We start from the raw sequence: 14,960 nt of genomic DNA on the forward strand, positions 1-14,960 counted from the left end.
AATATGTTACATGCTGTTTCTTTGGTTTGAAGTAAAATTTATTTTGTGAAAATTGTTTTAAAGTAAATCCTACCCATTTTTTTTTTTTTTAAGTGTACATCAGTAAGTTATTGTATTGCAAAATACTACCACTATTGTGGTGTACCAAAGACCCTTTCAAGGAAAGTCTGTTCACACAGCAGCCAAATTTGCAAAGTCTCCGTTCAGCGATTTCGGGCATCCCAATACCAAGTCCTGAATGGGGGAATCCTGAAATCTCAAAAACTGCTTGGCGAACTCACAATAACATATTTCAAATCAGCAACACAATCTGACGTGGAACTGTTCCATAAATATTATTTCTTATGCTCAAATAGCGTTAAAAAAGCATATTTTTCAGGCTAGACGAGACAATTCACATGTGCAGTCCTAAGTGTAAATCTCAGGTTTCTATGGAAACCGGAGCTTCTAACGGCAGCTGCAGTGATGCAATGACTTTACCAATCAGCAGATGGTTCTTTTACTTAGAAGGCGGGATGTGTTTCGCCATATTGCATGTTGTACTTTCTCTCGTTCATAATTAATACGAGTGGACCGTCTTTCTATATCTTTAGTCTTTGGGTGTAAATAGGGTTGCACTGTATTTTACAGTACGTGAACTTACAGTGTACTTGCCTAAGAAAGTACTGGGTAATATAAGGTAACTACATGGGTTAAGGTTAAATTTTAGGGGTAGGTTCAAGGTTATTACCTAGTTATTACCCAGTTATTGCAATTACTATAAGAAGTAAATAGTATGTACATGGGGAACAGGACTGTAAAATAAAGTGCTACCGTAAATAGTAGGAAATGTTAGTACATAGTTATTAAAGGCAGTGAATTTGGATCTTATTTCCAGAATACAGCTGCTCTTTTGGGTTTGTTAGTGCTTGGCCTATACATTTTTTTGTGGTTGAAATTATAATCTACAGGGCTGGGAAATAACACCTCTAGTATTTATTATAGCAATTACAGGAACTGGGTAATAACTAGGTACTAACCCTGAACCTACAACTAAACCTAACCTTAACCCATGTTGTTAGCTTATATTAGCCAGTACTTTCTTAGGGAAATACACTGTAAGTACATGTAAGTGCATGTACTGTAAAATAAAGTGCAACTGTTATTGTAGTTAAAAGAACAATAGCTGCAGTATGGAAAAATCAGCAAAAATGAGAACATAATCAATAAAACCCCCTAAGACTTAAAAAAGAGAGTTCTAGTGTAGACCTTTAGTACGATGACAGCTAGCCCATGTGACTTTTCTTCTCTTTGAATTTTTCAGAAGCGCAGTGGGGCTCTATTACCCCCTGCTCTTGTTCCTCCTGATGATCCCTTGTTCTCTTCCTTCTTATGAGCCCTGAGCTCTTCCTCTTCCAAAATATCACTTCGACTACTGCTTTATATCTTCCTTACGTTTCTGTTCTCTTTCACCATCTTTTCTGCCCATTGTCTTTTCATATCTAGTAGTCTTTTATCTTTGAAACTTAACATACATCAAATTTGTCCTTTTATGGATAGTGTGGTGTTACAGTAAATCTTTGCTTACTGTTCGGAAACTGTTTATGTTTCATTTATTTGTTCATAATGATTAAAAATAAGAAAAAAAATTTAATTGGATCAATACATTTAACCACAGTGTTTTGGTCATCTTCCTTGAGTTTGCTAAAATATGCAGACCCAGGAAGCTTTCAGAGCCTCATAATAGCATAGTTGTTTGTGCATTATTTGTATTATTAATAATATAACAAAAGATTCTGTCAACGTCATTCTCTGTTTCTTTCTCGCTAATTCACACCCTGTAGAAACTACTACAGTTGCAGAATTTCAACACGTTGATGGCGGTGGTCGGGGGTCTCAGTAATACCTCCATCTCTAGGCTGAAGGAGACACAGGCACACATCAGCAATGAAACCAATAAGGTATGGAAAACCCCTATGCACCAGACACAAAACCTTCATATCAGACCCAACACTTGTATTTCAGACAGTATCAATTAAAGAATGTCTCTCTCAGATCTTTAACAGTTTGTTGGACCTGGTGACATCTTGTGGTAACTACAGCCAGTACCGGCGCCGATTCGCTGAATGCACTGGATTTCGTTTTCCAATCCTGGCTGTTAACCTCAAGGACTTGATAGCCGTTCATGTTGCTCTGCCAGACTGGACAGACAAACAGAAGACTCGTGTCAACTTGGCCAAAACTCAGCAGCTCTATGCCATCCTACAGGAATTAGCCCTCGTGCAGAACACTCCCCCAAACATCGAGGCCAACACAGACTTGCTCAATCTACTTACAGTGAGTGTGTGTGTTTAATGATGTGTATATGAGTTCAAGAGGAATAGAGCAATTTGGATAATACTATCCGACTGACTGTTTATTTGTAAAAATTTGTGTCCAAGTTTGAGAAAATATGATTTCCACTATAGAGTGCTGAAGTGTAAGTTTGTCATTCAGGTTCCCTTGACAAAACCTTTTTTTTTTTTTGAATTAAAACCAATGAGTTTGCATCAGTTTTTTCCCAAAAAACTTAATTTTTCCATTGGCCTTTGAACTATTACAGAAAATAAGTTTTGACCAACAAAAATTATGATACTTGCACGTTTTGTTCATCATGATAATCTTCACCAATGAACACAACTTTAATGAATTTAAGCCTAATAAAAAGCTAAACGTAGGCTATACATCACTACCATTAAACTCTTTCAGCCTTCATTTAAAGGTGCCGTAGAACGTCTTTTTAAAAGATGTAATATAAGTCTAAGGTGTCCCCTGAATGTGTCTGTGAAGTTTCAGCTCAAAATACCCCATAGATTTTTTTTTATTCATTTTTTTAAATGCCTATTTTTGAGCAATAATAATATATGCGCGAATTCAGGCTGTGGACCCTTTCATTCTCGTGCTTCCCTCCCTCGGAGCTCGCGCTTGCCTTAACCAGCATAAACAAAGTTCACACAGCTAATATAACCCTCAAAATGGATCTTTACAAAGTGTTCATCATACAGCATGTCTAATCGTGCAAATATGGTATTTATTTGGATGTTTACATTTGATTCTGAATGAGTTTGATAGTGCTCCGTGGCTAAAGCTAACATTACACACTGTTGGAGAGATTTATAAAGAATGAAGTTGTGTTTATGAATTATACAGACTGCAAGTGTTTAAAAATGAAAATAACGACAGTCTTGTCTCCGTGAATACAGTAAGAAACAATGGTAACTTTAACCACATTTAGCAGTACATTAGCAACATGCTAACGAAACATTTAGAAAGGCAATTTACAAATATCACTAAAAATATCGTGTTATCATGGATCATGTCAGTTATTATTGCTCCATCTGCCATTTTTTGCTATTGTCCTTGCTTGCTTACCTAGTCTGATGATTCAGCTGTGCACAGATCCAGACGTTAATGCTGGCTGCCCTTGTCTAATGCCTTGAAAATGAGCTGGCATATGCAAATATTGGGGGCGTACATATTAATTATTATTACGTAACAGTCGGTGTTATGTCGAGATTCGCCTGTTCTTCGGAAGTCTTTTATACAAATGAGATTTACACAAGAAGGAGGAAACAATAGTGTTTGAGACTCACTGTATGTCATTTCAATGTACTGAACTCTTGTTATTTAACTATGCCAAGATAAATTAAATTTTTAATTCTAGGGCACTTTTAACAAACATTTTTGAGTTATAACAGTTTGCAAGAGCGTGATTATAAACACACTGTAAAAGCAGACTAGTGAATGGTAGCCATTTAATATCTGCGACAACCTCTGTAGTCCCAATTAGAAATTTGTTAACACTCGCCTTTTTCACTTAATCACAAGCAGCTATTACTGGTTTTTGTTATATCGTAGACTAAAACATGTAAATATCTTGAGCTTGTGTTAAACACAGACCTTATTTCAGGTATTTAAACAAAAATCCACACAAAATAACCATTAACTTGAGACAATGGAACCGGAAGTACTAAAATTTCAAAAGCCGGAAACGAGTTAACCTACAAAAATATGTCATCCCTGCAGCACTCAGTTGAACTTTCATCAGCTGCATAAGCAACATAGCTCAGTGTGTTGAGCATGTAAACTGACTTGAGTTACAGCTCTGAAACAGTTTTATAGTTTTTTGGTCATTTTTGGCTCTGATAGTTCACAGTTCACATTCAGCACAGAAACAGAGCAGAAAGACATTTTCTACAGGATGTTTTGTATACAACACAATGTCCTGTGCATGCTCAAGATTCAAAAACAACTGTTGCCATGCACAAATTGTATATTCCAAAATCTGTTCCACCCGTCCATCCATACGAAACGTGGAATGCATTTTCAAAAATACTTTTTTGCAGTTTGCCAGAATTTTTATGAACGTTGCCATAGAAACATTTTTTTTTTAAAGTCCCCAGAACGTGAACAGCTCTAAATAGAATCTTCTAAATAATTACAGTAATTTCTGCATGGGGTGAATGTACCTTGAAAATTCATGTCTGATCAAAATCCAATATTTCAACCATTTCAGAAACTACATAGACTAGATTATTACTGACTGTTTTTCTGTTAAAAAAATTCTGATAAACACACACACACAAATTGCAGAACAGAGCAGAGACATTTAGTAGACAGCAATTTATCAGGTTCAGGATTACTTTCTGAAAAATATAAGAAATTATTTTTGTCCTCAGACAGATTTTTGGTTGTGTTTTATGTATAGGTGTCACTGGATCAGTACCACACAGAAGAGGAGATTTATCAGCTCTCATTACAGAGAGAACCCAGAGCTGCAAAACCTGCGGTCAGTTTCCAGCCTGTTAGTTTTGATTAATGTTATGTATTTTTTTTATTTTTTTTTTATTTCAGCAATAAACAGGTCAATGGATTCACTTGAATGCTGATGTGTGGTTATGAAGAAATTTATTATTTACAGTTAAATAAGTAAACTCACAAGATTAGATTTAATCTCATAAATGAAATGTAAAAACAAATGCACACTTGTAACTTTGCTTTTTGCTTGTTGGATCAGAACTCAACACCTTCCTCCAGTCCAGCTCCTAAACAACTATCAATGATTGATGAATGGGCAGCATCAGTGAAGCCTAAAGCTAATCCTGTTATTATCAGCAAACATATTGAGAAGATGGTGGATGTAAGAGAAACGTTCTTATATTTCTAATTTGTTTTGATGCACATTCATACCTACTTGCTTATACCTAGTCCCAGACTAAAATATATGTTTGAGCTGTCTTAATTGAAAGCAGCTTGTACTGATATATCTTAAAATATGTCAGTGCCATTGTTTTGTCTCAAGATGCACACCAGTAATGTTGTAAGCCACGTTTATAAAAGCTACTTAAATATCCTAACTGAACTAAGGCCTCATCCTGGCTTAATCTAAGCCCTGTCTGTAAAACCAAGCCTAAATCACTTCCTTTGAGCCTGTACTAAGCTCCAACCCTCTTATTTATTGCTCCAAACCCAGTCAACAGCTTGATTAATTGTGCAGTTATATCTAGTAATTGTCCAAAGTGGGTTAGAAATGCATGATGGAAAGGTTAAAAATATAGGCAAATACTTTTGAGAGTCAAATAAAGAGAATTAAGCAACATTTAATAGGAATTACAATTTTTGGTCAATTTACAATTTACAGGATGCCAACTAATTAAAAATATGAATTAATAATTACATGATTGAACCGAACAATCAAACAATTCACATTTAATTGCACATACCAGACTAAACCATTGAATAAATCTTCTTGCAATAGACATTACATAAAGTGTCTTAAGTAAATAATTAGCTTTATTTCCATATCGTATAGCAATCAAATTTTGCAATTGAGTTTTCAATCTCAGATGTAGATTTTGTTCAGAGGACATTTGCGTTCTTGTATTCTTTCTACAATATTTTGGAATTATTGGTCTATGTACCCAAACAGATTGAAGACTGGGCATTGCATTGTGTCTTGCTGTTTTTTTAGCATCTCACGACATGAGCACTGCATTTTTTAAGATGCGTTTTCAAGTAGTCCATCTTTGGAAAAACACGTCTTGAGACCATTAGTATTCTGTTTTTGAGCAAGCCAAAAAAAAAAAAAAAAAAAAATATACTCAAAATCAGAATTGTGTGTCTAAATTTGGTAAGACACAAAAACAAACCAGCTTTCTGGTTTCTTTTTTCTGTCATGTATGATTATTGTACATTTAACGTCATATATAGTATGGTAAATGTGGTATCCTAATTATAAAAAAACTGAATTTTTCAATAAATAAATAAAATAATGAAATTGCTGTCATTTTAATTGCGAAAATCACAACTATTGGAATTTACATATTGGTCAGGGGACATGGATAAGTGTATTATGTTTTAACATATTATCATTTCCAAAATTAATCAAAAATAAATAAAAAGTGATAATGGTTTATCTGAACAAAACTGCTACTGGTTTCAGGTTACTTTCTAAGGCAAACTTTTCTACTACTCACTATGGTACAGTGAACTCAGTTTCTTTCACCACTACTGTGACCAGAATCTATACATTAACATTCAATGACAACAAGACCTTATTGATATTATTCCTGTTCTTGTGGAAAAGAAGGTGGCTTAAGTTAAAGCATGCACTTTTTAAAATAATTTTATTTTAGGTTTTGGAAAAGAAGAAAAAATAAGCCCCTCTATCCTCCCTTTGCGCCTTGTGTTTTTTTATCTTTTATTTGCCAATGTATGATTTGTCAGTAATGATTTTAAGGTGGGGCTTAGTGCAAGTTTATACTAGTATAAATGATGCATTTTAACAGGCTCAATATGTTCATTTACAAATCCCTCCATTGTGTTAGATGTATTATTGGAGATGTTTAATGAAACTGTGTTTCTATTTTCTTTTCATAGTCTGTGTTCAAGAATTTCGACTCAAACGGTGACGGCTTCATCTCACGTGAAGAGTTTGAGTGCATCAGGAATAATTTTCCATATCTCAGCAAGTTTGGAGAACTCGATAAAAATCAGTGAGTGTATCCATGCCAAACAATAGCACTGTCTTTTGCACACCATAATATAAATGTATTCACAAAATATGATTCAGAGTGTGACCGAGCGTTCGTGCAGGGCTCGCCTAAAATACTTAGAAATGAGAAAACAATAAACGACAGTCATCCGAACTTTCCTTCACTTTTTTCTCTGCCACATCTGTATCAGTAGTTTGGTTTAATGGAGACACCAGTGTGAACAAGGACCTGAGGTCAGAATGCAAAACATAGAGAAAAGGATTGTCTTAAAGAAAGTTAACAAGGGGGAACTCACTAACTTAAAGTCCCCCTGTAGCCAATTATTTTATCCCTTAAAACTCATTTTTGATCACCAAAATGACGTTTAAAAAAAATTCAAGTGAAAATTTTTTTGTCATGCCTTAAAATAACTTGAATGTAACTCTACATTGCCTCATTTAATATACACAGATCAATGAATATGCAAATTAGCCCCGCCTCCACTTGCTTACACCAGCTACGAGAGTCTGTTGCTGTAGTGACGAGCAATTTGTTGTTTGCGTTGTAGATATTTAAGAAAAAAGCTTGCTTCGCTTGTATATTCAGTTTAACAGCTGTGCAACTGAACTGCTCACATATTTTCTGATGCTTAAATTATGTTTTAAATTATGAATTGGTAAAACACCTTTGCAAAACGAATCCACTTGCATTTGTTTGGACTGCTCTCTCACTGAATCACCTGAAGCGATTTTTCAGTAAAACAGACAGTATCGAGAGAACAAGCAGCCGTTTTCCTCTGTGAAAGAGGTGTGATTAGAGGGACCAAACCATTTTTGTTTGTTTTTGTTATTTAAATAATTAAATGATTCAAAGGGGGTTAAGGGAATAAAGAAAAAGATGGAAGACCAGTAAATGAAATAGAATCATTTCTAAGTTATGCTCGGTAGGCCTACTATGGAAGAGGATTAGGGCCAAGCAATAATTAAAAAATAAAACCATCTCAAGATTAAAGTTGTTAAATTTCGAGAAAAAACTTGTTAAATTTTGAGAAAAAAGTCTAAATAAAATGTTGAGAATAAAGTCATTAAATTACGAGAAAAAAGTCGTTAAATTACGAGAACAAATTCGTTAAATTATGAGAAAAAACTTGTTACATTTCGAGAAAAAAGTCAAGATAAAATGTTGAGAATAAACTCATTAAATTATGAGAAAAAAGTCGTTAAATTACGAGAACAAATTCATTAAATTAAATTGTTCTCGCGAGCACCCTTCTGAGACCTAAAATGGACAAATGGGACACTCTACTGTCCATTAAGTCTCGTGGACTTAATGGACACATGCATGCAGCAGCCATTTTAAGTCCACAAGACAGAAAGTGCTATAAAGTGTGCCATTTGGGACAGGGCCTTTGTCAAATCACAGCACACCACACACTATAAGAGCAAAATGGTTAAATCTTGGATTAAATCTTTTTTGTCCTCATGTTTGTGGTTTCTCACATTTTGAAAATCTTATAAGATTTTAAAAATCTTTGTGTACCCAACATTTGAAAATATACACATTCACTTATGCCTAATATTCCTAATATTCAGTTATAAATTACATTAATCAAAATGATTCAAAACTACAAAATTTTTACAAAACATTTGAGTAGCTTGCATCACTATACCTAGTGCTACTCAACTTTTTTTTTTCTTTTTTTTTGTCAAATTTCGCAGTTTTGAATTGAACGTAGGCCCTATAGGCTAGTTTTACTGTTGGTATTTTTACATAACTTTTGTAAAATGGTTGTTGAAATATTAGATATTTTTTATACATCTTACCTCGTACTCTTGCACCATTAAAACTTTATGTTCGGCTTCTGTGAACAATAATGCGCACCTTCTTTGATTTGATTGGTAGCTAATCTACACTATTGAGGAGCACTGTTAGAGCCAGTTCACACTGAACGTGTCATGCGCAAGATGCTCAGTTATTGGGCCTCTTCCCTTGTGTTGTTCATGAAGCACCCTTTTACTTTGCACTGTTTGGATATTGTGGGCTGTTTCTAGGTGTATCTTTCTCATTTCATGTTGTGTTTTTCTTTTAGGGATGGAAAGATCAGCAGGGAGGAGATGATAGATTATTTTATGAAGGCCAGTTCTTTGCTCAATTGTAAGATGGGCTTCATACACACCTTTATAGAGACCACATACGTGAAACCCACCTTCTGCGAACACTGCACCGGTTTTGTAAGTATCAGATGCTCATGCAATCATATGGAGTCATGATTTTAAGTGCCCCTATTATGCTTTTTCAGTTATCTTTCATGTAGTATGTAATATAGCTGTTTGTGAATGTAAAAGGTCTACAAAGTTTCAAAGTGCACAAGTAAATGGAGTTATTATCTGCCAAAAGAAAGAACCAATTCTGAACTGCCTGAAATAGGTCATCAGTAATTTCAGTCTTACTTCCTGCACAAACCTATGTAGGTTTGTAACAAATTTCCCTAACGCCTGTGGTCTGTTGCGAACAACGTCTACTTTGACATGCCCACAATCGTAGTTGTAGCTGAGGCCTGGACGATTTTGGTTCGTGTTGTCAGCATGTTTTCTGCGCTGCAAAAGCAAATCTACCTTGCATGCACTCCCAAAAGATAAGAACTTGGACTGGAATTGATAATGTAAACCGACACCATTGTTACTGTTCTTATCACTGTGGAACTGAAATTCAGATATGGTGATAGGTTCTTCGTTTTCCACAAGCACTGTAAGCAGTAGACCAATCACAACAGACTAGGCCTTCTGACCAATCAGAGCAGAGGAGGTTCTTGGAGGTTCTAGGACCGAATCCTAGATCTAACCATTTCAGACACTGTGAGAAAACAGGTGATGCTGCAAAGTAAATGAGAAAATCAATGGTTTTTTACCTTGGATGCATGTAAACCTATTGTAGGAGATGTCCGAAACAAAATTAGGAACTTATATAATAGCATAATAGGGGCACTTTAATTATTGCGCAGTGTCTTTTCTAAGATGTACAGTTTTAGAAACTAGCTCTATCTGAGCACATTTGGCTTTGATCTGTTGGTTTATTTATAGCATGGTGTGGTGTGTAGCTGTGTATTGAATGCTGTATCCTAGTCCCTTCCATTGTGTGTATGTGCTACTTTCAGATCTACCTGTGTGTGTGTGTGGCCTCTGATGTTGTGTGTTTGTGATGTTTGGGCTTTCCCTTTCATCTATTGTTTTCCTGCTGTGATTCTCTTTCTCTCTTGATCTTAGTCTCTCCCTCTTCTCTTCTCTGTACTATTTTCAACATCCTTTTTTTCTTCAAAAATAACTTTAATATGTATATCCCTCTTTTTAAGATATGGGGCTTTTATAAACAAGGATACAAATGCAAAGGTAAGAGAGAGCTGTATATGTGCATGTTTGACATTACCAATTACCAATTCCTCTACTAGGTCACCCATCCAGACAAGGTCAATAAGAGAGAGATTTGAAGAATATAGACAGTTGCTCTTTTCAATGCAATAGACTCTGTGCTTTCATGTAACACTTCCCCAATATTTAATAATGTTCTTAATTTTCTCATGATTTCCATACAATGTGCTGCATTGATTGTTGCAGTGGCCGGTGAGTCTAAATGCAGAAGCGATTGTGCATAGAGTCCATTACAGGACTGGAGCTTTCCAACTTCTAAGGATGCAAAAGCACTACAGATTTATCATAAAAGTAGCCCATTATTTCTGAAGTCATATGATAGCTTTGGATGAGAAACAGACTTAAATTTAAGCTGTTAACTCAGTGAGTCAGAGAGTTAAAAACCGATTCAGTGAACAAATCATTCAGACCAGTTTTGTGGACTGTATTTGATGATTAAAGGTGCTAAAGAGGATGTTTTGTTTTGTACATTTTTGCAATATCACTTGAAACTGTCTTTACTAACTGATAAAAGACTATTTATTAGGTGCACTGAAAGTAATAATATTAATATACATCATCTGTGCACGAGGTGGGGCCTTAAAAACATCAGCCAATCATTTACGCGATTGGCCCTCTGGCTTGTCAATCACTGCCGTGACGTTCCTTGTGAGAGACGAGCGGCTGCGTTCTCCAGTAACTTTCCACACTCCACAGGCGCCGCATGCAATGTTTTTATCAGGAGACAGGAATAACAACTGCCGATTATGAGTTACCTGCGGTGAGTCCGACATAATGAATCCACTAACACGACACAGCGAATGCCGGTAAACACTCGTGTTCCAATACTCATGCACAAGTTTTGGGAGACGTTCCCTCGAAATGAGCTGTGAAGGAGGGGGGTTGTTCTTGAACATGCGCTCATTTCAAAAACTGGTTTCTCAGTCGACGAAAAGATCCTCTGTATCACCTTTAATTGAAAATATCTGACTCAAAAGACTAAACAGAAATCGCTTCTCTCATGAACTCTAATGAACGTTCAAGGAGAGCTATAAAGCTAATAAATTATGACCAAAATTTCAGTTTATTCCTCACACAATGCTACTGCAAGACATATAAGATTATAGCACAAATGAACCGCTTTTATGATACATTTATGTAATTTTTGCATCTTTTCTGGTTTAAAAACTCCCTGTCCATATTCTCAGATGCGTCTCAGATTCGTATGGCCATTGTCTCAGTCTTTAAGTATTTTGAGGAGTCCTGTGTGAGTAAAAAGAGAAACATGCAACATGGCCAAAATAGCTAGTATTGACATTTAAGTGAGAGAAAGGAGACAAGTGTGAAATTTAAAGGATCTGTAAGAAATGAGAATGTACTTCTCTTTTTTTTTTTTTTCATACATCTATTGTCACGCTTGTAGTGTTTTAGAGATCAGTTGAGTGTGTAAAAAAAAGCCTTTATTTTTCTTCTGATCCAAACGTCAACTCTCCTTTATCAGTGTTTTGACTCCCTTAATGCTTTACTGTCTCAGTTTTTCTCCCCGTGTTTTGGTTATCAGCTCTGTTGTGAAAAAGAAGTACACTTAGGCATACTTTTAAAAAGAAAACTTACTTTAAAAGAATATACTCATGTGTAAACTGAATGTTTTTGGACACTTAATTGCATGTAAACTGCAATTAAATGAAAATGTATTATTGTTTAAATTTGTATTAAATGCAATTAGTTTAACATTAAAGTGTTTTTTTAACCACTCAAGAAGAACTTAAATACATCTTCATAATTTAAGATGAAGTTACACTTTATTTTAAGTTGTCCGTGTTACAGTGCAATTATACATTTAAGTACTGAGTAATAATAATTAAATACATGTACTTACTATAGGGTTAGGGTTAGGATGAGGGTTAATTGCATGTAATTATGCATAATTTATAGTTATTACTACAGTAACTACATGTAATGTGAAAAAGTGTTACCGATTATGGTACACTATTTTAAGGTATTCTTGTTACAATGTAATTAAACATTTAAGTACTGAGTAAAATTAATTAACTACATGTACTTATGGTTAGGATTAGGTTAGGGTTAGTTGCATGTAATTATGAATAAAGCATTACCAAAGATTATTAAAACAGCTATTTAAAATGTACTTTAGAGTAATACTTTTAATTTGACATTACAAAGTGCACTTAATTGTGTTAACAAACATGAAAGTATACTTTTCTTTCTTTAAATATACTTAAGTAGCCTTTTATTTCATGAATATCATATTATCTGCAAGTAATTTTTTTAATTATACTTTTAAGTTTTAAAATACACTACAAGTGCACATTCAATTATGCATACTTCTTTTTAACAAGGGCTTTTCTTTTCACATTTGTCCACCAACTTGAATACTAACTCTCTCTCTCTCTCTCTTTCTCTCTCTCTCAGTTTGTGGGGTGAACTGTCACAAAGCATGTCATGGACGTCTGACGGTTGAATGCCGTAAAAGAACGAAGAGCATTAGTCATGAGACACCACCATCATTACAGTCCAGATCCTACAGCTTTCCTCTGCCCAGTAATGCTCAATCAAACCTGCAGAACACAGGTACACATATTCTCATACACACTGCACATAATTGCAGAACTTAGATATGGAAGCTTAACACTCTGAGGTCTGAGGGTATCGCCGGCGATACGACCGCGTTTTTTTTCTTACCAGTGTGAAAGAGACTCAAAATACTCCGTCAATGTTGCACATACAATTAAGAGTTATACACCATTTTAATCTGTGAAATGTCTTCTTTTATTTGTGTACACTCAGAGTAAAAACAAAATGTTGTGCTTTTTGTAAAATAAAGAAAACTAACATGATGTGTGATCTCTCGTCTCCCTCTGAACGAAGTCCAATCTGATAGTTCTCAGAAAATGAACTGTAACTTAGTAAATACTAATGACAAAAAAATTAGACTTATGTCTAAAAAAATTTTGAAATGTCAGGTTTTAAACCGTGAAGAAGTCAAATTGAAAACAAACATTCTGTGTTTATGTAATCTGTATGAAAAGAGAGCCATGTCAGAAATCCGTGATTCAGCTCATTATCCGCTAATGCGGCCACGCCCACGGAGTCAGCACTATTCAGACGCAAATTCTGAGTCAATACACGCATTCATCGTCTCAATCGTGTATTTATTGTCTTGAAAAGTGTTCTGAATAGCCATATTTAGCGATCTCTGTCCTCTGTTAGTTCGGTTAGTTCCTGGATTGCCTATTCTTCTTTAGTGCTCAGGCATTTGGGGACAAAAGGGGCAGAGCTCCCTCCGGCTGCGAGTATGAATTGAAAACAAAGTATCCAGCACTCATAGTAATGACAATAAATCCTGAGTAATATTACTCTTCTGTATAGAAAATTGACAAACATATGAGAATCCATCAATATTTCTCCAAATGTGCATGCTTTTAAGCTAAAAGCCTATATGAAATGCCATAGAGGTAACATAATTGTTCAGACACTTTGCATCACAGAAATACATTATATTTTAAAGTATATAATAGAATACCATTATTTTAAATTGTAATAATATTTCACAGTATTGCAGTTTTTTCTGTTTGTTTGAGTTACACCATGATAAGCTGAGACATGATTTTTTTCACAGTCTACCTGACTGAAAGGCCTGATTAATATGCAAGTCATTTCAGGTCATTATTATGCGATTATTTTGTCTTCTCAGGTGAGAATCACCCATTATACATGATGATTCACACCTCCACGCATACTGTGTTTCTTGACCAAAGATGTTTTAGAAAATTTAAATCTCTCTATTGTTTTATATGAACAAGCAGGCAGCATAATTTTTTACCTCATTTTGAAGCAAAAACTCTAGTCTACAACCTCAAATACCCAGAAGTCTTGTGAAAAAAGATTTAATATACTTTTTTTGGCCTTATTTCAGTGACTTAATTTTTTTGTTTTTTCAGTAACCACGCATAAACGTTATTCCTTCAAAAACACAAACATGTACATACATGTTCCTCACATATTATTGTAGCCTAGTTTGTGCTGAATACAGTATAATGACACTTTTTCCATTAATATGTTTATGAACAACTGAAAAAAGCACAAATGTCAGGGCATGTCAGAACTTCTCCAGGGTCCCAAAAATCCTCAGACCCCTGAGGGTTAAAGCTTAAAAATAAAAAAGATTATTGCAACTTTTTAATCACACAATTCTGACATATTTTCTGACATATATCTCGTAATTTTGATATTTTTTTCTTGCAATTGCAAGTTTACATCTTGCAATTTTGGCTTTATTTCTTGCAACTCCAAGTTTATAACTCGCAATTCTGACTTTTTTCCTCAGTAGCAAAAAAAAAATTAAAAAAAATTACTTTTTAAAAAAAAACAATTCCATGGCGGAAGCTTTCAATCTTAGATTAGCTGTTTACTAAACTGTCTATTTCTGTTAATTCTTTTGTCTTCAGTCATCACAGAAGAGGATGTTGAGGCAGCTGAACAGGGTGTATTTGACTGTCACCTTTAAACTGGTAAACCAACATTCTTCTTGACTAATCAGTTT

At 34.9% G+C, this 14,960-nt stretch overlaps 1 protein-coding gene across 1 annotated transcript in view; it reads left to right on the plus strand.

Moving 5' to 3' along the window:
• LOC137030025 (RAS guanyl-releasing protein 2) overlaps positions 1-14,960 on the plus strand; it is a 48,743-nt gene that overhangs the window by 31,737 nt on the left and 2,046 nt on the right. Inside the window, exons 8-16 of the mRNA XM_067399967.1 lie at positions 1,824-1,940; positions 2,035-2,316; positions 4,727-4,807; positions 5,036-5,158; positions 6,898-7,013; positions 9,082-9,223; positions 10,342-10,378; positions 12,830-12,988; positions 14,866-14,928. Of these exons, the coding sequence (XP_067256068.1) occupies positions 1,824-1,940; positions 2,035-2,316; positions 4,727-4,807; positions 5,036-5,158; positions 6,898-7,013; positions 9,082-9,223; positions 10,342-10,378; positions 12,830-12,988; positions 14,866-14,924 (1,116 nt within the window). The 3' untranslated portion in view covers positions 14,925-14,928. The remainder of the gene's footprint in view (positions 1-1,823; positions 1,941-2,034; positions 2,317-4,726; positions 4,808-5,035; positions 5,159-6,897; positions 7,014-9,081; positions 9,224-10,341; positions 10,379-12,829; positions 12,989-14,865; positions 14,929-14,960) is intronic.

The sequence above is a fragment of the Chanodichthys erythropterus genome, chromosome 11 (assembly GCF_024489055.1).
Source record: "Chanodichthys erythropterus isolate Z2021 chromosome 11, ASM2448905v1, whole genome shotgun sequence".
In the NCBI taxonomy this organism is placed as follows: domain Eukaryota; kingdom Metazoa; phylum Chordata; class Actinopteri; order Cypriniformes; family Xenocyprididae; genus Chanodichthys; species Chanodichthys erythropterus.